At 37.6% G+C, this 25,246-nt stretch overlaps 1 protein-coding gene across 1 annotated transcript; it reads right to left on the minus strand.

The window, feature by feature from the left end:
- Positions 1–1,867: 1,867 nt before the first annotated feature.
- On the minus strand, positions 1,868–25,217 carry TRAPPC11 (trafficking protein particle complex 11). The gene is made up of 29 exons (XM_015861452.2): positions 24,919–25,217; positions 24,178–24,347; positions 23,693–23,763; positions 22,408–22,522; positions 20,675–20,774; positions 19,863–19,936; positions 19,539–19,635; positions 18,632–18,765; positions 18,130–18,277; positions 17,577–17,670; positions 16,205–16,284; positions 16,044–16,122; positions 15,891–15,945; positions 14,318–14,463; positions 13,513–13,574; positions 13,277–13,409; positions 12,498–12,628; positions 11,837–11,992; positions 10,796–10,983; positions 10,013–10,161; positions 8,414–8,535; positions 7,651–7,770; positions 7,199–7,264; positions 6,940–7,096; positions 6,123–6,231; positions 5,339–5,430; positions 4,417–4,550; positions 3,863–4,030; positions 1,868–2,828 (listed from the first exon to the last, which is right to left on the minus strand). The coding sequence occupies exons 1-29, from the start codon at positions 25,120–25,122 to the stop codon at positions 2,784–2,786; spliced, it is 3,399 nt and encodes a 1,132-aa protein (XP_015716938.1). The 5' UTR covers positions 25,123–25,217; the 3' UTR covers positions 1,868–2,783.
- Positions 25,218–25,246: the final 29 nt, after the last annotated feature.

A 25,246-nucleotide genomic window follows, 5' to 3' on the forward strand; every position in this document is an offset into this window, starting at 1 on the left:
TGTAGTCCAGCATACTAGCCCTTAATTAAACCATGTTAAGTTTATTCATTTCACTAAGTTTGTTCCTCATCCCTGTTACTCTCAGGCTTCACTGAAAAGCCACAAAGCTCATTGCTTCTCAGAAAACAAAGCAGGTAAAGGAATGAGGTACTTGGAAAAAGTACTAGCTTTGATTTTTGACAACTTCCTTTTTTTTTTTTTCTTCCTACTACACACACAGCAACCTCAAACCTGGAGAATCAAGGCAGTATTCTTGCCTAAGAACTCCCAGTCTCCCAAGGAGAGGCCAAGAAACCATAGAGAGAAACACATTATTCATTACAACACGCAACTGGTAGCTCTCCAAAGCCTCTCTGCAAACCAGAGATCTGAGAAGGTTGTGCAAGACCATAAAAGTTAGAAACAACAGAATAACCCTTGTTTTAATCCTTTACTTTCCTAAACTTCTGACAAGTAGAGCTTAGTAGTCAGAGCAAACAGAAGGCCAGAGTACCTCTCCCAGCTCAGGGCATCACTTATAGGCCAAATCTGATGAGGTATTTTCTTCCCCCCCTCATGTACTTAGTAACATGAGGGGAGGAAATGATGATGGCAGTGCTGTTTCATGTTCAGTAGCAGCCTGAACACGTTGATCTCAATTGTTTTTCCTTAAAGTTATTTTTAAGCCAGTCTAAAAGTAGCTTCTCATTTCTTTGATGCTTAATTAGTTCCAATTAAAATAAACTACATTTAAGTAGTATACATTTAAGTTTGAATGGTGCTCATCAAAACAGAGTAAGCGATAAAAAAACCTGCACTTACACTTAAGTAAATGCACCTTTTTATCTCCTCAAGATTTCCAAAGGGAATCACAAACATCCCCCCCTCAGCATTAGTCCCATGAGTCAGTAAGATAGCCATCATTAATCACTTCTCAAGCATTTTTAGCAAGGTGGTTCCTGCTTTCTGCGTGTTTTTACTCACATCAGTCATTTACATAGCATAAAAGGCGTGCCCAGTACTTTACAGACAGCTAAGATGAGAATCTTTGCTTTGTAGTGTTCACAGCTGTAATAAGATCACACAAAACAAGAAAATACTATCTTTGCAAATGGGCAAAAGAATAGAAACTGCAGCTATGGTAATAGAGTAATCTTTCCTCCAAAGCCTAAGTTTACATCTCTGTATTATTTCTTTACACAGCGCCAATTTTTATTACTCACAATTTTAAATAACATTTACGTAATTCATTTTAGACTTTAGTATCACTGCAATCACAAGAGCATTTATGCCCTCTCCTTTCTCAAAAGAATTCACATTACTGTTTCATTGTTAGGCTGTTTCAGAAGGTGGGGGGGAGACAAAAAAAGGCATCATAGTTCTCCACTGTACTTCATCACTTGCATCAACATGTCTGGTAAGAAGCAGTAGCATAGGTGCCAAAGTTACTGTAATCTGAGTGGTTTATTGAGAGAAGAACACATTTCTGGAAACGAAATACTTTTTTCCATTCCAGTCTTTTAAACAGTGAGATAAGATACCCACACCATGAATGCTATGTCAGCAAAGAATAAAGATTTCATTTGTTTTTCCAAGCATGGTTAGTCTGTCATCTTTTCCCTCTTTGCACTACTGCTTAACTACCTCATAATACAGCTCCACCTGTACTCTACAGAGAATCTATATATGCCCATTCATATCTTAGATTGGGATTGCTGGAGAGACTACAATCCTTCCCCTGGTAAGGAAAACTCCCACACTTCTCCAAGGCCTTTGAGTATTAGAGCTGTTATTTTAGACTTCAATACCATGAATGCATGTGCCAGCCCATAAGACAGATCACACAGTTATGAAGCAATAGCTTTGGAAACAAGGCAGCTAACAACAGTTTCAGAAGCGCTCTGTTACAAGCTATTTATTAGAACTTCACTTTGACAATAAATAAGATATTCTCCAAGCAAAATGTCATTATTTAGAAAGTTAAACAACTGAAGTTTCCACAATGTTTGTTGTTTGTTCTTTTTAAATATGTACAGGATTTACTGTATTTTAAACACCAGTTCATCTGCAGCTGTACAACGGTAGGATGTCTTTCTTTTAATTGACACAGCAGGGGGCTATCAAGACATCTTCAATCTGGAAGCTGTGTGTGCAAAGTAATTCAAAAGCACGTCAAGTTGAGGTTGGACAGTCCACCTGTTATGAATGAATCTGTGTTCATCAGACCAGATACTGCTGAATTCAAATCCAGATGTATGGCTTACCCAAAAGAAGTGCCTTTCAGATTTACCCTTTTAAACAACTAGTAAGCCACTCGATCCCAACAGCACAAGTTGATCACTTTCAGCCTCCTATGCTACTGCACAACCTGTTTTGCCCTCCACGTAAGTGGCACAGAACATGTTTTTGTAAAGGATGATCATTTTCAGCGCTGTAAAGTACAAACCCAGCACTTCAACTTACTATTATGAAAACATCTTTTGGTTTTGGTAAAACAGATTTGTATTTCTTCACTTAAACACTCGAGACATTTCATATACCTATAATGTAATACTTTAAAGAGTTTGACATTCAAAGTTACCTTCAAAATAATGTTCCTGTTAAATAAAGCACCAAGTTTTCCCCATGTTTCTTCCTTAAGGACATTTTATGAAAGACTTAATTTTAAACATCAGTACTGTTAAGAGGTGTAATTAAAAACAAATAATTCTTATGGTTTGATCAAAGCCATGTTTCCAAAGCAAGCATTATATATTCTGTCCAACTTCCCATCTTCTTTAAGTGCAGAGGTGCAAGTCTTGAAGTCATGCAGCTGCAATTGAGTTTTCATCTGCTTGACGACCCTGAGGCTTTAAGAAAGTAAGAAGAGAGTTTTAACAGCCTTGACCTGCATAGTTTATGAAACTAACTTCACAATACATCATGTGGTTCCTAGTACAAGTGTGGCATTAAGTCTACCCTTATTTCTAAGGATTTCCAGAAGTAGCACAAATATGGATGGCAACCAACTGAAATATGAGTTTGGCATAGTCAGTACTTTGCCAAGGCTACAGCTCCTTATGACTGTCCTGTTTAAATGTCAAGAGCATCTCCATACACATTCAAACAACGTTACACAAGGCCTGGCTGATTAGAGCTTTGAGCACTACTGCAGTATGAGAAACAAGAATGAAACTTAAAATTTCTTGGTAAAGTTTTAAGCAAAATCAGAGACTGAGAGAAAAAAGTGCTTGAAAAACAAAAAGGAAAAATGCACTCTTAGAGCAAGGTGCTTTAAGGCCTTGACAACTCCAAAGCAAAAAGCATTCTGAACCCTAAAGAGATTCAACAGAAGTGGTGAGAGCACTGAGCTGTTGAAGAAAAAAGCCTCTTGTGTTGACTTAAGACGACATCTCAACAGCCAGTCTAGAAAAGCCACTGATTGACAGCATATGTAAAAACTAAGTTCTGCCTATCTCCCTTGGCTGAAATAAAACTGAAATAATGCCAGGCCTGTGTCCTAGAAAAACAGGATTACAGACGCCTGAACAAGTCCAGCTCTACTCATATAAACAAACTCTTCAGGTTCTTTGCTTGCTCAGACTCTGACTAAGAAGCAAATACAATATTCTGGGGACTGCAGCAGGAAAACAATCAAGTACTATTTTTACTTATTATCTTTTTTTTAAAGCACAAGATCTGTTTGTCTTGTATGACTGAGCTGTCTTCAGATCCACAGCACTTAAAGAAAATCTAGATGGGATGATTCACTGAGAAGATATGTTTTCAGAAGTTATTTAGGGAGGCGTGCAATACTGCAGTGTTTCTGAACCTCAAATCACAGAGGTTGCTCAACCTCTATGACTTTAGCCTTTGAACATAAAACCACTTCTCACAGTCTTACCTTTACAAAGATATGTGTAGGTATGAATCGTCTGAGCAACTGATTAGTGAAGTTTGGGAATCGCAGCAAGTTAATATGAAGGGATGGTAACTGTTGATATCCAGCCATCAGAGGATAGAAATTGTATAATACTTCCTGTTGGGTGCCAGGAAGGATTCTTAACCGGATCTTTGAAGGGAGAAAAAAAACAAACAGGTAAATTCTGTGGTAAACAACAGTTTACTATTTATGCTTAATTTATATATTATCCCCAACTTCTGAGCTGGAGGAAGGAAACTATGCAACTATTTTCCTCTTTTGGTTAAAACTAACAACTTACACTGAAAGACCATGTTACCTATAAACAGTGTGACGCATTGAAGACACTCCTAATCAGGCTTCCTTATGACCTTTCTTATAAAGGAGCATTCATGTATGTGTCCTTCCAGACAGAATTTACCATAAAAACATTTGCAAAATGAATTTGTCATCACTGAACATCAGTGCAAGTTTAATCAATATATTTTTCACTACTAGATTAACCAAAAGGATTAAGAAATGTGACATGTTTATACCTGCTTAAGGCCAGAGAACATGAATGCGTCGCTGGGATCCATTGACACCTCAACATCTTGGACTAAACTGGTCTTATTTTGCAGGTGATACCTGACAGGAAGGGATTCTCGAACTCGACCAAATGATGGCAAATCTTTAGGAAAAAAGTAATCACCAAGTTAAAAAGCACAAGTAGAAGTTTCATACACAAAACAGCCAAGCCCAGAGAGCAGTGAAAAGTTTGAAAAGAGATAAAGTAGCAAGGCATTTACAGCATTTCTCAAGAGATTTTCAAGAAGAAAAAAAAAAAGATCAGAACTTTATTTATTAGGTTTTTCACTTAATATCTAGTTACAAAGCCTCAGCTGTTCACGCTATTCAGGAATGCTAACTAAAGAGTCAATGATAGAAGATCAGTACAAATGAAAACAAACTGAAGTCATAGGAATTGCGTGTGTGCAATGAGCTCTGCACTACTGCTCTGCGCTCGTGCAGGTCAAGTGCCAAAAGAGAAACAGTTCACCTGCCCGCAAGCAGCTCCAGTTCTCCAGGCTCTTTCTTTCCTGGGAAGCGGCCAGGGTGTGGGTGGATAGAACAATTATTGCCAAAGGCATCTAGAGAAACCCTACTGGGAAGGCTGTGTCAGTAGAGGGAATGTGGCCTCTGTGCTGCCACGCAATACAACTTAGTAGCTTTTGAGAGTGCACATTCACACACCTACCTTCCCAATTCTTTCCTATAATTGAGGAGTAAGAAGAGGAGCAATGTAGCTGAAATATGACTATTTCTTTCACTAGCTCCATAGAATCAACTGGTAATTCCTCATCTATTGCTACAGCAAATGCAAGGTACAAAATGTGATGCTGCAAAATTCAGCACTCATTTACCCAGGAAGATTTAAAACATTGAGGCAGAAGGTGTATGTTGCCAAATTAACATTACCTGCTTTAACATGAAGGGGAATGCTCTCTACAATCACATGTGGCAGAGTGATGACTGTACTAACAACGGGCACACTTTCCACAGGTGAACTTCTGCAGGAAAAAAACACACACATTGAGAGTTACACAACATGAAGCATTAAGTGATTATACTAAAAGAACACCACTTATACATGACTAAAACTAAAATTACAGTAATTTCAGTGGTGGGAAAAAAATCTCCTTATTTTGGAAATGAACACAAACAGAGACACTGCATTGAGATAAGAAAAGCAATAGGCAAGTAAGAACACTAAACTGCTCTACATTAAAAAACAACTAGAAGACAGATGTGCCCGAGCATTTATCTTTGAAAATGGAGTAAATACAAACCCAGTGTCAAGGGAAGGAAAATATTCAGTTTTCCCATTTTAAAAGTTTGTTCATTTTACTATCTCTGAATTACTACTTTGACTTGGCTTCAGGTGAAATATTTCATGGTTAGTGAAAACAGAGTGAAAGGCTTTGTAATTGATCTAAGATCATACAAAGAATAAAGCTTCATGGAATGTTAAAACCATAATCATATAGCTTTTGTGGGTTTTTTTTGTTTTGTTTTAAAGAAGTGAAATAGGTATTTACTCCAGAGCCTAACCAGTTTATTACTAAGATCCAAAGTCTAGACAGTCTTTGTTACTGGAAGATCCAATTAAAAAAAAAAAAAAAGGCCAAAAAACACCATCATGCCAAAATCAAACCAGCTGACTCTCCCCCCCACCTCCCAGTCTGGGCCAAGAGCTGCCTACCTCTTCCAGGAAATGATATAGCATCCAGTTGCCACTCCACCACTATTAGTAACTGGAGGACATCGCAGGCAAAAGCACTCGCTGGCACTCTCACCTGTCTGTAAAACAACTATCAGCAAGATTTTGTTTAAAAATCAAGGCACAATCAATACTTCAGACACTATTAAGCCTAAACAGCCAATATTATTGAGACAAAAACATTCAGACAAAGGTTTTGAAGTACTTTGTGAACTATGGCTACACCATACGCAAATTCAATAGGCTGTGAAGTATCCCAACACATAAAAGGGTGGAATATACAAACATAGACAGCTTACTTTCTGGACTGCATTGTGAAGATTTTCCATGTGTATACAGAACAAGTATTGGCCAATTCAGAGTTTGTTTTACAACTTTTTTTTGGCCTGCAACAAACCAAACTCTGTATTTCTCTTCCACAGATGACTCCAAGATATTGGCACATTTTAAAATGAAAAACATACTTATTCAGTAGAAGTAGTAGAATAGAAGAATAATAGAAGAATAGTAGAAATACTGCCTATCTTTTCAAACATATCTACTGGTGCTTTCCCTTTTATCTGTTATATTCAGGATTTTGATACTACCTATCAAATTTACTTAGTTGACCAAGTGAAGCAGAACTACATTTTGAACTTTACTAAAGTTGTTTAAATTGTGTTCTGGCAAATGAAGAACGTGTTAAGCAGCCTTCTTCTAGAGTCTGATAAGCAAATACTGTTCAAAAGTCATCCAAACTTAGTTTCTACTTACATAAATAAAATATCCTCATAACAAAAAACAACCTAAGAAAACTTACCATTTTCCACATAAGATTCCAGCTGATCTACTGAGGTCATGGAAGATGACAGCTGTAGCTGACTGGTTACAATAGTGAGGGGCCAAGGAGAGGCACTCAAGATGTCTGTCATCAGTAAAAATGGTATATCTGCAAAAACTCTGTCCAAGTGCTCCAGCTGTCAAGACAAACACAAGACCTGGCTACTTCTCACTAAACAGGACGTGATTATTAAAAGTGGCATGATTCCATAATACCAACAACTTCTCAGAACACATACCTTTGTGGAGACAAATTTGATGGCAACATCAAAAGGAAATACTGTTTCTATAGTTACAGTTTCATCCTGTATAGGTAACAAAAGGAGCGAGAAGAAGAGAGGGAATAAGTTACACGCAGTTTCAGACCAAGCAACCGATGTCAAAGGTTACTAATACAATTCTACTTTTAATCATCATTTTAAGTTCTTCCAGGGCAGAATACACCCATGGTTTTATTTTAATGTTTTAAAAATTTTTAGAGGGAATAAACACCAACAATTTTCTATTTTGATTACACTTACAAAGCTGCTCATCCTAAATTAGATTAGCATACTGATGACTTTGCCTCCTGCCTCCACTTCACCATCTACTAAGTGCTTTTAAATGTCTTGGAGTTACACTAATAAAATGGAAGAAATATATTCAATCTAAAGACTGAATCTCCAGCAACTGGAGCATCTTTATACCCTACCCGGTGGCATTTGCAGAGGATTTCTTTCCCTTCGACAGTAGTGTTGATCAAGTAAGAGACATAGACAAGAAACATCCTTGCACCAACTGTTCCACATCGAATGTATACCGGTTTTTCCAGCTGCAAAATAAAGGAAATAATAGGAGTCATGCTCTACTTAAATTACATTAGTTAGGCCTAAAACAGTCCAAAAATTTAGATCATCTCACCTGAGCCAAGAGAGCAACAGTACAATGGATATTATTCTGACCATTAACAATCTCCTAAACTGCATCATCTTAATCACAGAGTATAAGGTTTTCTTTACAGTAATACAGCTCCTGTTACTTCCCTACTGATCATCTGTTATTTAACAGTGCCAGAAAAGAACCATTACCATGTAACACAATATACCAGACTTCTGGGTAACTAGCCACAATCTCAATTTGGTACAGCATCTGCATATTTGACTCTATCCAAGTTGAATCATACTTCCTGATTCTCATCCATTGCCCAGTAGCTAGTAAATTCAATTAACAACTGAGATTAGCCTCCTCATTTTATATCCTCTCAGATGTATCATCAGCACCAGAATATGCCTATTCCTAGATCAGCCAAAAAGGTGATCTAGCTGAAGGAATACCATGCTACAAGTAAACACTGTGCAAACTATGCCATGAGTATCTCATTTATCAACTCAGAGAGTGGAAACTAAATACGCTAGTCTTGTTCTTTGACCCTATTTTCCTTACTGTGATATAGAAATAAGGTTGTAAGCTTTTACCTTTTCCCCTGGTTGCAGATCTCCTACAGGGATATCAGGGAGCAATGCAGGAAAGGAGTCATCACATGTGTCTGTTCCTTGAAGAGTCACTTGAGTTTTCTGAGTCAAGTTGGCATCTTGCCCTAGGATTAAAGGCAGGCTTACATATCTACACATATCCACACAGGCTTACAATCACTGAAGCTTATAAGCAATAACTAAGACTACAACATTCAGCTCAGAAAGCAATACACTAGGAATTAACATTGCCATTTGGTTAACAGAAGCTTTCTGAAGTATAGACTGAAGGGATCAGACAGCACCTTAAGTTCATTAAATGTAGGGTTCACAGCCTGCAGCTTCTTCCCATTTTATTTAGGCCAGAAATAAAAACGACAAGAAATCCTATCCACAAATTCCCTACCATCCACAAAACACAACATAATTACATGATTCAAGCTTTTTCTCTGTATTTTACATGAAGTAGGAATTTAAGTTGCACAGTTCTGTGATTCTCACATTCTCAAAAGTACAACTTAATGGTTTAAAATCCTTTTAAAATTATTCTTTCATATCTGCATTGAAAACAGGTGAACAGAGAAAAATGCATAAATCTTAAATGACGCTTTTCTTCAGTCAGGGGTTGACTAGAATAATAACATTACTGCAATCACACTGGATAAATTTCAAAGCAAAGTAAATCAAATCTTGCAAAAAAAATTCAACTGCAGAAAATATACCATCTTCACTGTTAATGAAGTGTCAAATTCCAATTGTTTTTACTGTAAAATTAGCAAGTTCATAACAATTTTGTGCATCAAGGGTTGGGAATCAAGATCAAAGGGGAGAGGTAAAGGGAAAAAAAAATAAAATGAAAGACCAACTGTTACCCACTGCTTTAGGACCTGAGCCCAAACATCAATAAGTTTAAAGAACACTCCACTGACTTGGAAGGATGTGTGCTACTTCAGAGCACTCATCACATCCTATATACTAGTCACTGAAGAAAATATTTCTGCCTTTTAGAATAACAACTACTGACAGGCATACTGATAAACTGATAATACACATTTAGCCTTCACATCTTGAGAACTGCCAGTAATAGCTGCACCCAGCTAAATGGAACATTAAATATTTGTATAGTTTCCCTCTCACTCAAAGGAATATCGTCTTTTTCACTGTTCTCCAGACTGTGGAGGAGGGGAGGAAGAGGAGGAAAGCGTAGTGGGGGAAGAAGAAAACCCACATAGACCTATTCTTAGAACATATTCATCCAGCTCAGTTTTATGCCTACCTCTCAGCAAGAGAAACAAATGAAAAATCTCACAGTTTTGATTCTGAGCAAATTAAATAAGGGATTAGGAAAGAATACCAAAGCTTCCACACTCTCTTTCACACTTGTAAAACCCCTCTTTTGAGAATGCAACACTACTGACAAGCAGAAGTTGGGATAATCATAACCAAATGAGACTGCTAGCTTTTTTCTTTAACACTCATTGTTCCCAACACTCGGCTTGGCCTTTAATTACTCCAGGAGAGCCATTTACTATAGTTCTCAATGCATAACAGCCAATAAATTTATTAGGATAATGCTGGATTAAAGAAAATAACTCAAAATACCTGGCTTTAAACCTGCAGTAAGCTTAACATCTTTGGCCACTGTCTCCTCATGTGACTCGATAGTCACAACCAAACAGTACATTTCATTAGTCAGGGCAGGAGGTTCATGACGAAGCTGAACAGAAATGTTTGGAACTCTAGAAATAATCCTTTGAGAGAAAAGACTCAGTTATTGTATGTTTCTTAAATAATGAGTTTAAGCAGAGTTTAAAAGAGATTAGAACAGCCTATTGTTCTGATAGTTCTGACAGCTACTGGGCTATTCAACTAGGAGATTCAATACTTCTGAGAAACAGCACGATGGCAACAACTTTAAAAATATTGACTGAAAGCCCACTAGAAAGCATGAATAGCTTAGGTTTTCTGCCAGGAAATAAGCAAGTGCCCCCACCAAGAGCAATCTGATTTAATTCTTTTGACTAGATATAGTTAGTGTTAGACCACTTACTAATGATTATTTTCCAACAAAACATACTTTGTGTGTGCATTTTTGTGAATATGATGGCTCCTGGTTTGCACAAAAATATCAAAAGTCTGCCTAATAGAGTTAGGTGAGGGGAACAACTAAAGCATACTTGGCATGCTTAAAGATCAGATTAAGGTTTATCTGTAACTCTTACTATCTGGAAGCCAGAAATCAAAGAATTAAGACAGTATCTATCTTATTCCAGTTAAGCAAAGAACTAAGAAATTCACACTAAAGAAGTCCCAACAAGTAGATGATCTTCTAGACAGTGATAAGGACTTCACAGAAGACTCAATAAGTTTTCAAACTTTACTTACATAGTGCTTGCTTGAATAGCCAAACTGTCCCAATGAACTTCATTATCTGGAAGCTTAGGTCTCCGCCTGAAAGAACGGGCTGCCTGCAGTGCTTCTTGAGATGAAGCAGCATCTCCACCGCCTCCACGCCAATTCAGAATCACACATCGGCCAGATTCACTACCCAAGATCAAATCCACAGAGGTGATCTGATAGATAAAAATTTGAATGCATACTGTTAACTTTCCAGTCCCGTGACTTGAGATCACTCATTGTGATCCTTCCAGTCCTCAAAGAGAACATATAAACAGGAGGGGAAACAACTGTTCATGTGCATTGAAAGAAACAGGACAAGAAGGAATGGTTTTAAACTAAGACTGATATCTCGGTTGTATATCAGGTGGAAGTTTTTCACCCAGAGGGTGGTTGCCCGGAGAGGCTGTGGATGCCCCATTCCTGGAGGCATTCAAGGCCAGGCTGGATGTGGCTCTGGGCAGTCTGGTCTGGTAGTTGGCAACCCTGCACACAGCAGGGGGGTTGACATGAGATGATCATTGTAGCCCTTTTCAACCCAGGACATTCTATGATTCTATGATTGTAAAAACACAGACTTCTAACATTAGCACCTTAATTGTACCTGTATATCACCTAAAAGCTTCTGGTGGTTTTGCACACTGAAGCCATGACACCTCACTACCATAAAGATTTTACTTAATAAAAACTTTAGAGGAAAAGGATCAAGTGTGTGCAGTGTAATATCCTCCAGCTTTCTATTCTCTGTAGTTGTATACACACACACACACATATATACACATATATACTTAAGAGCAAAGATTATGCATTGCACTTTTTAAAAACTTGGAGTTAAACTTAAAGTTTTATTTTTTGTTTTGGCATTTTCAATAAAAATTTTCTGCTTGCTTTTTGACATTCGGTTTCAAGAATGAAGTTCAATCATTTGGAACTTCAGTGTCAGTCATAACTGGTGCGAGATTAAAAATAGCTTTGTAGTTTTGAGTTCTTCACAAACATCAGTAAGAAAGGTGTAACAAACTGACAAACCTCAATCTTCTTCCCTACATCTTCAGTTTTTGCAACAAATTTGAAGGTGAACTTTCTTGTTTTACCAGGGACTAAGCACATTGTTCCTTGTGACGACTGTTCAAGAATATCGCTTTTTTGATAGGCTTCTTCTACCACACAGTATTGGTTGTAATCCTACAGTGGAAGCATGGGGAATAACATTAGTAACTACAGATATTTGTCAAGAATAATAACAGCACAGCAGATATTAATGCTCTGTGTTACTGGATAAGGCTATAGTAGTTCTTAATGTCTTTCACACTGCTGAAGCCAGGCTTAGCAGGTACATCATAATACAATTTCTAGTGAAAAAACATCCATTACATACACTAATGTAATTTTATGCAAAAACATCAGAAGAAATAAGACATCAAAGTTTCAGAAGGATAATTGTGAACAGTTTCATAGAAGAACAGAGATACCACAGCTAATCAAACTGGATTTGGGAAGTAAACATAACATCAATATAGTAATCAAAAGTGATAATGCAAAAAGAAAATACATCTTTCCATCTGAACTTCTAACACAGGTTTTGGAAAAGCACTTTCAAATCATTATTTTTTGTCTGAAAAGGCTAACGAGAATATTCTGCTCTTCTTGCAAGCTTCTGTCACTAAAAACAGAAATAAAACAGGATTACCTGATTATTGAAACTGACGCAGAGCTTAGAAAATCTGATAGGATGAGGACAATCAGCTCTTAAGTAAATATCAAACTGCACAGGAACATCAACGTGAAAACTTGGAGCAAGGAATTTTGCTTTGCATTGCACTAGAATACAAGAAAAGGGTTGTTAAACAACACCACTAAATTCCAGAAGCACTTTTTCCCCCCAGCTATTATAGAAAAGAATTGTTCTGTGTTTATGAAGACGTAAAGCAGATTTGGCTACTGGCACTCTCATAGAAAGCTACATTTCAGCACGTGGTTGAAACTTCTGCAGAGGGGAAGAGAAGTAGATATTGAGCAGAAAAACAAAACCTGGACACTTAAGCAGGTAATTCTCTCTCACACCCTCTTCCCATGCAAGGCAGTGCTTTGAACACATTCTTCTCTTTCCTCAGAGTTCTATTTCAAAGCACACAAGAGCAGAAGTCTGTCAAAAAACTAAAAGTTTACTACTTCCAATACATATGAAGGCACAGATGGGCACAGTTGGAAACCAAGAGGATTTCTTCTCCCCCATCATGCATGAAGCTCAAAACAGTTGTTTTCCAGTAGTCTACACAGAGAGTAAGAGATCACTGGTCCTTTCACTGTTTCTCAGTCATTTAGATGAAGAACGGTAGTGCTGACAAGGGTTATATTTCTGCTGACTTCAATACACAGTGTATATTTTCTCCTAATGAGTTATTTCAAAGACAACTACATTGACATTTTTTAACTTCCCATACATGTACTGGAAGACTCATTACTTACCAAAGGGTATGAAATCTTGGACTTCTATTGTAAAAACATTACTGCCTGCCAAAGAAACACGATCAGACCACAACTTCTGTGATGCTTTCACAGCAGCAGCATCACAATCAGGTTCGGGATCAGGGCTTTCATTCTGCATCCAGACAGAAGGTTATAAACAACCAAAAAATAGGGTATGAAGCACTGATACTATCTTTAAGGACACAAGGAAGGGTAATAGGAGATTTGCCACTTACCATTAGAACTTTTATCAGATTCTTTTCTATTCGAGATTTCTGATCGTCTTTAAGAGTAGATGCTAGCAAACAAAACAAAACCAAGAATTACAACACAGAAATATGTTACTTTACTACTTAAATCTTTGAAGTAAACACTTTCGCTCGAATTTTAGAAAACTTATACTCTGAAAAATAAGTCCTGCCCCCCCAATTTAATGCACAGCTATGAAATACTTTGGTCCCCCTTTGAAGTGTTTCTACTTATTTTCATAAGAACAAAGTAAAATATTGTTTGGTTAGACCAGCATTTCATAACATTCCTTGGGATTTTCCCCCAACAAAAATATCTACAGCTTCTTGTTACTGTCATTTAAAAACAGATGAAGTAGAGAACAAATAAGTCTGAAAAGAGCAAAGAAACTTGGATAAGATTAGAAAGAGCAGCTCAAGGCCAATTAAAAATAAGTGGTCTTCTCTTGAAAAAAGAATGAAGGTAGTTTTGTTTTAATGATTGCTTCTTAATAATGAAGTAGGATAGCATGCCTAGCTAACACAATGCTTACATTACTTCATATTAGATTGCAGAAGCGTGTGTATGTATAGACTGGTATCTGCCTGTGCTGATTTCTCATTTTCTTGTATGCAGAAAACTGAGTTTTCATGGTCTTCTATTGTAATGGCCTTCCCATCTTTCCTGTAGCCCTGCAGTCTAATATGAAGTAATGTAAGCATTGTGTCTGACAATGCTTTGTCAAACTTCCACACACATATGTACTTTAATTTTTCCACACAGGCAAACTAAGTACATTTCTGAAGACAGTACCTCTACCCAATAATTCTAAAGAGTACGTTATATAATCCTTTATCTGGGCCATCAGATAGGAACACTTGAGAGCTGTGGTCAGTATGGAAGTGAGAAGAGTCCACCATCCTTCACTGCGATATTCACACATAACGTAGTCTAACAGCCTGCAAAGTATTAAAATTGAGAGGAAAAACAAGTTATACACTCCATGTACTTTATGACACTCATTTGTTATCACTAACACACAAAAAAATTACCTTTACTAAAACAAACACTAGATTAAATCCAAGACAATTATTTGTATATGGAAGTATATATTCCAGTAAGCATGAAATTACTGTAAAGAAATATACAGCATGGATTTTCTGTTTCAGGCTAGAATAACTTTCCCAAGAAAACAGGAAGACTCATCTGTCACTACACAAAGAACAAATAAAATAACTGAACAGACAAGTCATAGTCCAGCATTGTATTAGAAACATGCTTCAGCGCTGGATTTACTGCAAGCTTCCAGGAAAACAAACCCAAGCCATACAAAAGCTCCCTTCCAAACCAAGGAATCTTAACATTCCTCATGCTGAGATGTTTATTCATACTTCTATGTCCGTCTCCCTTCACGGGTTTCAAGAATCTCCAGCCAACATACAAGGCTTTATCATGCAAACCTGCACATCTTACTACAGCTTCAACACTGAGCAATTCTCACTTAGTACTTTCACTGCAGAGAAGGGATTTTATTTAAAAACAGCTTCTGTACACCTAACCACAAAGGAGTGCTAGTTTAAAACTCACCCTTGTTCACACAAAAATCAGGCTTGAGACAAATTGATCTCTTATCCTACCCTATTTTCTCCTTTATGTAGCTAACAATTAGTTAACAAGAACACTAAGCACTTCTTCAAGCTCAAACATATGTTTGTTATAAAACATACATATTTTTTCAAACATTTAGAATATGTGATCTTTGAAACGTAATTAAAGAAACATTGAGGAGCTCCAACTTCATATGATCTTGGCTCTGTTTCCCCTTAAAAACACAAAGTTAAGGAACTAAATGAGACACCTTCAGAAAAGACAGCAGCTGTACACCTCAGTGCTAAGCTTTCCCAGTTCTGTATTCTTTAATAGGAAAAAAATGACACCAAAAGGAAATCCTTCAGCTAATTATCTTGTTATGTAAAATAAAAATTAAGTCCAGTTATATATATATATACATATATATACATATAATTTTGTAACTTCAGAGTCTTTACTCCATAATAAATCAATTCAGAAACCATTCCTGCGGAAGTGAGACAGTACTCCATCAGTGAGCCAGAAGTAAAGCAGTAATAAAGACCTGGCCAAAAATGTAATTTCCAACCACAACGTACACTGGAAGCTGTCCTATTCAAGCAACTGACTTATCACATTGCTTTGCTTTCTTCGGTAGAAATTGTGTTGATTGATACACTTCAAAACTCATGCTTTGATTAAACCCAGGTACTAGTGGCATCTCAGATAAGCTTCCAACATTACACCACATCAGTAAGACATGACATTTCAGTGAGAAAAGCAACGTGTAAAAGAAGCAATCAGGGAAGGTACTCACTTCAAAGCTTTGGCGTAATCTTTAGCAAAGTAATATTCTTCACCCATTTGAACCACTGTTTAAAAATCAAATGAACAAGAAAGATGTATAAGACTAATGCTGGAAGCCTTTGCAAAGAGAATTTAAGATATACTTCTGATTACTTATACTCACTCAAATGACTTTTCATTCTTGGACATTTGTATTTCTTGAACTGCGCAACAGCATTACTCAACAGGGTAATTATCAGCTCCTGACAGATAAAATTAATATTATTATATATGTAATGTTAAGAGTTATGTCAGAAGAGACTTTCTTAATAGAATAAGACTTACTGAGTGAAGAACATTTTTCTCTTTCAGCTGGAGGGATAAAATTCCCATCTTCTCCTTTTCAGGATCAGAAAGATCAAAGCCTGCATAAGACAGTGAAAAATCCATGACACTTGAGCTTTTTTTTCAGGCTCAAAGGGAACTATATTTGCGGAGACACATTTAATACGAGGTCAAGCACAAACACACTCAAATCCTTAAACATTCTGTTTCCTAGGAGATGGATACAACACTAAGGAGTTAAGAACTCATTTCTCTTGTTCTAGAAGGCAAGATCTGGAAGAAATATCTTACATTTTGATCAAAATAAGTGGCCTGAAGCTACCATGTTTTCCTTTTTTTGAGTAAGGCAACCAAGTCTTTAGATTGCATTTATTAATATTTAGCACATGTTAAAAAATTGTAGCTCCTTTCCTATATTATCTCAAGTAAGAATTCAAGCTTACATTTCAAGAGATGGCACACCCTTGCCTGAATCCAGAATTATAAACTGCTTAGCAGGTAACGTTTCTCTTCATCCTAAACCATTTAACCTTGGCAGTAGACTTCATTTTTAAACAGTAACACTTGAAGGTAAAACAGGTCAGACTCAAGTACATACAGAACAGGAAATAAAATCTTCAGAAGACAGGGAAAAAGTTGCAGTGCCCAAAATAGAGGGATAAAGAAATAGGAGACAACACATACTAAAATAAATTAGTCAACCATAACTACATATATATATATATTTGTATATATTATATATATTCATATTTGTTCATGCATATACATGTGCACATTAATAAATATGAATATAAGTTTGAACTTCTTTAGCAGGAAAAAAAATAAATTTCCTTCTTAGAAGAAAATCTAGTCACAATATTCTTGCAATCCAATAAAAAAAGAAAGTCACATAAAATATCTACAGCCGACAGGAACAGATGAATTTATAGCAATTCAGGAACACTTGTTACTTTTGCTGTACCCAATTCTCCAGCGTCTCTTTCCCCAGAATGTGTTCATTGCAGCACATTGACTACAGGTAGCTGAGTCAGCAATAGAAACAGCAGCAGCAGCGCTTCAGTATGGCCTGAGCAGTTTTGCTGTATACCTGATTCTGCACAAGCCTGACAATCTTATAAATAGATAGATATAGACATATATTTATACACACACACATATATATTAGAGAGATTAAACATTTCTTGAGCTTCCAGTTGACCTCTGGCAGTATGACACAATGTCACATCACCAGCTAACACAACAGTGAATTCTCAGCCCTACATCTTGCTCTGTAGAGAAGGGATTATATGATCATGTCTATTAAGCTAGCGGATAGGGTCAGTGAGTCAAAAGGTTTGCCAGAACTGAACAAATACAAGACAATAAAACATACTTAATGTTCCCTGCCGCCATGGTCTCTGCCCATAGAAGTCAAGCACTCCAGTCTGTGTTTCCAAGGGATCCGGGTTGGGATATACCACAGAGGACTGTAAATTAAGCAAACATGGTCAGAAAAACAGATTTACACTTTATTTTAAAGCACTGAAAGTGATCTGATGCTTCAGTATGCAGGCACACAAAAGGAACTTACTTTAAAACTTAACCTGGCAGTCCACGTGTATAAAAATACTACAGTGTAAGTATAGGGAAGTACACTAGAGAAATAAAACATTACTGTTTTGTATACCCAAAGGTATTTCAACTATTTTAAGCACGTAGCAAAATAATTTGTAGTAAGATAAAAACTAATTTATTTGATCACGACTAATCTTTCCAATATAAAACATCACAAGCAATTGCTAATAAGCAGCTGCAAACAAATAATCTTTCCTTTTTTTTTTTTTTGTTAATATGTATTACAGAATATTCTGCTACCATTTGAGAACATAACACAGGTAATTCACTAATTGGTTACCTGCAAAGCAATTTTTCCCCTCCCAACTTACATCATGGTTACAAAGCATACTTGCTAGTTGCTTCCGTTCCTGAGCGTAGTAGGCAGCTTGTTGGTAGTAGAAACCTGGATTCTGAGTTTGAATTGCTGTCAAGCCCAGCTTAATTGCTTCATCAAACAAGTCACCAAAAGCCTGAAACCTATTAAAAGATTTTTTTTTGTTAATAATTAAATTTAGTTACAGAACAACAATATAAACCACAAGGGGCATTGCAGCTAAAAGTTCCGCTTAGACTTAAGATAGACAATAGACGATGCTTCACTGAACTTTTGCATTTAAGTTCCATAGCTGCACTTCTGTTGTACTCCATTCTTTCCCAATGAAAAGGTAACAATAATCAATCCAAAATAAAAATCATAGCATACAGCTTTTACGAACAAGTGCACTTCTTCCTTACATAAAGAGTTCAGAGTTTATCTTACCCAGACAAAACAATGAACATCAGAAAGTTATACATAGGAGGTAAAACAAATATTACTAAGCAAAAACATACTGTTTGGACATCCAGGCAGCATGCTCAAAAGCCAGTTCAGCACTTCCTATTTTCTTCTTGCATAAGTCTATGTGTTTCCTAAACTGAGCAATTGCATCCAGTGGAGTATTGTGTTGAAAACACAGACGACAGATCTAGAAGAAACCAAAAAACACAAACTATACTAATTTATCGTATTTCTCAAGAGTACAAATAGGATGGGAAACAGAGGAAGAAAAACAGATGTAAAATGAAACCTGAAACCATGTGGCTCTCCAATACATCTAATGTTATTTTTATTCCCTCCTCCCTCACATAATCAATGAAAGAAAATTCAGCCAATTCAGGGTGGAGCTGAATGGAGCCACTAGAAAGAACATTAACTTTGAAGCCTGTAGTCATTTCAAGAAGGATGATGAAACTTGGAGTCCATCCTCAGGATTATTTTAAATGGTATAACAGTACCACCTCACCTAAAACCCCCCAGAATGTCAACAAAGTATGAACTGATTCTTAAAGGATTGCTTTAAAGGGCTATCTTCCTCCTCCAAACAAGGAGTAACTAAACTACCACAGTTTAAGTTTATAACAAAAACACTCAAGAAACAAGAGTTACTTATTTTCATTCCCCCTGCACAGAGAGTCAAAGCAGTTTAGTCTTCAAAATGACTGCACCTAAAATTAACTGCAAATCTTCAAGACACTCCTTATCTTCTGCTAAGGATCTTTTTGTGTGGAATTCAGTCTTCACAAGCCTGAGTGTAACTGGTATCGCATTGATGGCTGTTTCTAAACTATCTCCTTAGCAAAACAAACAAGAAACCAAAACAGAACACTAAAAGGATTAAACATTAAAGATGCACTAACTAATTAAATTATATACTTATTTGAAGTACAGGCTGTCAAAGTTAAGAAGAATGCTTGTTACCTTGTAGTTTATAAATCCTGCCATGGTCTTGATTTCCAGCATGTTTGTTTCATGAGCCCTTAATTCATGTACAAGATTATATGCAGTCCTGTAATTTCTAAGTATAAATACTTAAATTAGAGTTAATTCATACAAGATAATACAATTCAAGAACATGATTACTTACAGCAGTAAACAGTCTAATTGGAGTGTCCTTCCCAATTAAGAAGGTATTACTTACTTATACATTTAACTAATTTTGTATTTGAGAAAAAAAATCTAACGCTAAGCAATAGACTGATAATTTGGGGTTGAGAGGATGTGGGAAGATAATACAAGTCTTACTTGAGAGCATTTTGTGTATCCTGCTTCAGCTCACTGAAGAATGCTATTTTGAACTGGTGTCTAACAAATAGAAGCTGCAAAACACAACCAGCACATATCATTCACAATCATCTGAACATGTCTTTTAACTATGAAGCAGATACAGTTAATAGTTTCAGAAGTTTACAGAATAGAGCCATTGACTTCAAAGGCTGACTGTGCAATTATTTCCTAGTTCTCTGTGACTCCATGACACAGTAGTAATCAGTCTTCCAACAGACTGAATCTACATTAAGCTTCTCACTCTGGAAAAGGGGAGAAGCTCAGTAACACAAGAATTTCTGCATGTTGCTTCAGAGCATGACTGTTGGACCCCGGTTTCCAAAATAGAAAGAGGGAGACTAGCAAACCTAACAGCAGTCGTGTACCTAAGTAAATATCTGACAAATTAAAAAGCAAAAGCTAAACATCAGATCAAGTATGAAGCTGGTAATGACAGAATTTCCCACAGCTTGATAAGATACTACATTCAAATTGGTTAAATCATATAGATAATTGTTTGTTCTTTTGAAATAGGAGAACTTCATTCTTGGGCTATAGTTTCTCCTTTAAAATGTGAGGTAGATAAAAACTGCAGCAGAACCAATCAAAATCAAAGTTTAGCTTGCAGAAAACAAAAGCAAATTAACTTTCTACACCAAGACAGAAGGACTCTTAAGTTGGATGGCAGCAAGGAGTGGAATAAAAATGTTTAAGCAACAAACAGCCCTTATTTTCCTCTTTCAACATGCAATTCAACTTGAACGATATTGCAAAAATGGAGTAAACATTACCTGGTGAGTGGTTTTGTTCAAGAATTCCTTATGAGATTTGACTCTTCGTATTTCTGTATAATAATAAGTCTGCGCATGCTCATAGAATGCGTTTTCCAACCTGCAACAAAGTTGCCCATAAGTTTCACTAAGTTTCTCTCACATAGAAGGGATCTGAATAACTTCTAAGTAAGTTACTTTAAAACATGCTTATGTTACGGTCGGCAAAAGTGCTTGAAATATTACTACAGTCTTCTGAAAGTTACCACACACTGTAAGTACACGCAGACAAAAACTCTTCACACAAAACCTCACGGAGATGTAGCACGAAACAAAGTAGCTTTGAGATCCTTATGTACTGATTACAACAGTCTCTAATATTTAAGGTAAGAAATTCAATTGAAAAGTTGTCAGGATTTTACAAGGCAGTAGAAAACGGAGATGAGTCAGTCAAAGCAAGCAAACCTTGCAGAGGTTCCTGAGGTAAGTCTTAATAGGTCAGAACCTTTCTTGTCTGGGCTAGATGGGGGAAAGAGGAAAGGAAGGAAGGCAAAAGGCTGTAAAGTGTAAGAAGATAATGAAAGTACACTAGGTTTCCTCATTCTATCCAAAGAACAAAAGCTACCTGGATTATAAAAGTGATGGTCAAGCTTGTGTCCACAAGATAAGAGCCTAATGACAAGTCACAGGGAAAGGAGAGACAAAAAGGCCCAGAGCACTGAATACAGTACAAAGCGAATGAGGATGTAAGAGGTATATGCTGCACAATCAGGACAAGGAGTAAAATCAACCAGAGCAAGAGAAGGTCAGAGAACAGGAGATAAATACATTCAGTAGCAGAGCAACACAGAGAGAATAAGGGATGAAGTACCAGACCTGTGATTTCGCTAAGGAGGGATGACTACAGGCTAAAGGAGATCACAACTCAAGTTCTATTTGCCACACAACAGAGGATGTGGATGGAAACAATGGAAGGGAGCACTGAACAACAACTATAAGTTCAGACAAAAACATCAATTTAAATGTCAATACAACTAGAATCAGAAACTCTGTACATGAATATGTAGTCCACTGTTTGTTTCTTTAATGTTTATAAAGAACTGTTAATCCTTAACAATGTAGCCCTGCCTTCAAAAAGCTGGAGACAGTTATGAATTGCCTTAGCTTGAGCTTGTGTTTTTAGACTCTTCCCTGCTCTGTTATTTGAAAAGCCTTGATAATTTATCTGAATACAATAAAATAAAAAGCATGATGAATGTAATAACAATGACAAAGACAGTATTTCCACCCAAAGAAATACTACTTAATACAAATAGAAATAGATAGCTTTACTGGCAGGAAGTGGAGGTGGCAAAGAGAAAAAAAAGTGCAAATGTTCGCTAATAAGAGTTACACCTAACAAAACATCTGTGGGGAAAAAACGTTTAGAATGAGCACTAACAAAGCCATGAAAGAAGTAGATTAGTCTGCTTTCCCTTTATCTGACACGAAGAAGGGAACATCTTGGGATACTTAACAATATTCCTTTGGAAGCCCACAGAGCAACATCTCCAACATCATAACTCAGCCTTACTTAGAAAGGGGAGAATCTGGGGATTCATCGGGTCAGAGAATAACAGAAAGAATTCCAGTGAACAGATGAAACATTCACTGCTGCTCTACAACAAGCGTGCCAGACAGCCATCATCTCAACCTATCAACTTTCACCATCTCCATTGCCACACTGAGCAAAACAGTGATTTACAGTCACTTACCTTATAATATAGCCAACAAGATGATCAGTGTGAGGAAGCACAAAGAGGGATTTTCCAGAAAGGTCACACGCATTACATAAGGCTGCTGCCCTCTCTGATGCAATAACATCTTCCCCTAGTAAAGGTAAGAAAACCATAGGTAAACACTATGTGGTGCTGCAATGTCAAGCGACCTCTAAAACCTTGATCAGTGCAAGGTACAAGAAAACCTAACACAAACAAAATAAAGGCCAAATTCCTTCTTAGTTCGTTCTGAATATTACATGCTTCATCCAGTGGGCCATATTACACAAACCTTCTAGGAGCGGTTTATCTAGCAACAAGGCATAAGGATGACTGTTCCTTTCCTTAAATTTCTGAACTGCTTCCTAAAATTGAATGTCATCTACCATAAGTAAAATAATAGCTTGCCTGACACTGTAAAGTACACACCTAGAGCTGAAACAGTGGTACTAGAAAAGCATAAGGTTAAAACACACCAAGTTTCACAGCCCCACTTTGACTCGTGTTTTTTCTCTACATTTCCCACTTTGAATCTTGATATTAAAAGGCTTCTTCATTCCTACGTAAAGGACAATGGATTTTCTTCAAATCCACAGAAGAGTAGCAGCCATCTGAGAAACACAGTGACTTCCCTACTACATCTAAAGTTGATGGAAGAAAGGATCATTCAAGACGTGACTTCTGCAGCACTTCTTCCAAAAAAAGTTCTTGCTCAGAAGGAAAACAGCAAGCATCACAGATTATTGAAAAGAAGACTCAATTTCTCCACTAATATGTATATGTATTTTGCTTAACTTCACTCAAAAATGGCACTCAAAGAATACTCAACAACACACCAAGCAGAAAAGCACCTCCCAATGCTAGCTGAGAATGCATGAAAAATCACAAGCTATTTTCTTTTATGCTTCAAAGTTTTATTGATTAATACAGAGTTCAACCAAAGGCTTCTTCAGTCACTCTCTGTTCTCAGTGCTTTTATTTTTTCATCTCAAGTAAGCTTTAAAAATATAACTTACTATGAAAACACGTTGTTATGAGCGTTATACTAACAAACCATTTTTTGATACATTGTATCAAGAGAGGGACCAGATCTGAGATTAAGTAATTAAACATGTGAAACTTTCATCCTTAACCAACTGCACTTAGCATCACCTCCCTGCAGCCTCAATGTATTTTGTGTATGCAGATGATGCTACATTAAGAACTGCACTTAATGCAACAAACTAAAGTCAGCCTTTCTGAAAGAGGAGATAATCAAACTACATACAAAGCTTCCCAGTACCTGGAGGTAACGGAGTTTTTTTCTGAATCAGGACCACAGCAACTTTTGTATTTCTTCCTTGCAAACTTTGCCTAGAATAAAAATCACACAACTCATTAAGGCTTCACTTCATATTAGTGAAGAATCAGATGAAAGTTCTATTTCAGTCTACATGGAAGCAATGAAAGCACACTACATAAGAAATCAAATTGAACACAATACGCCACGTCACCTACAGAACGTGGTGTTCATCTCTTCATTAAGATAGGGAAAAAAATGTATTGAGTTTAACAAACAACACTTCAAAAGCTGTTATTACTTAAGTGACTCTTCCAAATAAGCCATACAAAAAACTGCCTTTACTTTTAGCTGTACATTAAAAAGAAAACTCTAGATCCCCTTAATTTGCAGATAAGCAGATTACATCTTTAAGTGTTTTACAACACAGAAACAATTTACGTTTCATCAATAGCTTCTAGCACCTTACAAAGGAGATAGAGCACTACCTGACAATTTCAACTCGAGTGGCACATTCTGACTGCTTTTCTTTCCACTGTGGCTCATCCCAGTCCAGTTCATAGAACACCACCACGAGAGCAGGAACTAAATTCAGGTGCTTGTTCATCCAACCCGTCTTCAGGATCCCTTTTGGAATATACCACTCATAGGAGGTCCTCTGAAAACATTGAGGTTATTAGAACAGGCTACTAAATCCTTTTGTTATAGGGAAAAGAGGAACTGGCAGCAATTTTTTTGGCATTTGAGGCTATGTTTATTATCTTCCCTTTGAGAACCTTCCCTTCAAGCAAAGCATATCTCAGCCCCCAGCAACAGGGCCCAACATTGCAATAGCACCAAACAAACAACAGGTACCAGGTAGACTTGGTTTAAGTTTGGCACAGAGTCATGGAAGTGTACAATAGTTTGGGTTGAACTGGACCTTAAAACCCCTCCAGCTGTAAACCCTGCCATGGGCTGGATGCCCCCCACCAGCTCAGGCTGCCCATGGTCCCTTGTGTACCTCCAGGGATGGGGCACCCACAGCTCTGGGCAGCAGCACCACTGAAGTACACCCTCATTGCATCCAACCTAAGCCTCCCCCCTTTTGCAGCTCAAACCCCTGGTGCTGTCACTGCGCTCCCCGACGAAGGCCCCCTCCCCACGTTTCCGTTCGCTCTCTTTATGTACCGGCAGGCCCGGAGCCCTCTCTTCCCCGCTCCCAACCAGCCCGGCTCCCTCCTCGGTACCTTGGTCCTGCACTTGGGGTACTCGTGATCTCCGGGCAGCACTTTGAAGGAGATGGGGACGCGGTCGGCCCTCCTGTTGGCGCAGAATGCATCCCACACGGCCCGGTGCACGGCGTTGTAAACCACGTCCAGGCCGGTGAGGGTGACGAAGGCCATGGGCCGGCAGCACAGCTCCACGGGCAAGTCCCATTGGCTCGCAGTCATCCTGCTGCCCGCTGCCCTCAGAGGCCAAAGCTCGGAGCGCCCGGCGGCAGCGATGATCACGGGAGGCGGGGCGGGCCGCCGCCTCAGGAAGCAGGTGCCGGCCGGGTGACTGACAGCAAAATCC

Source organism: Coturnix japonica, chromosome 4, assembly GCF_001577835.2.
Source record: "Coturnix japonica isolate 7356 chromosome 4, Coturnix japonica 2.1, whole genome shotgun sequence".
NCBI classification, from domain to species: domain Eukaryota; kingdom Metazoa; phylum Chordata; class Aves; order Galliformes; family Phasianidae; genus Coturnix; species Coturnix japonica.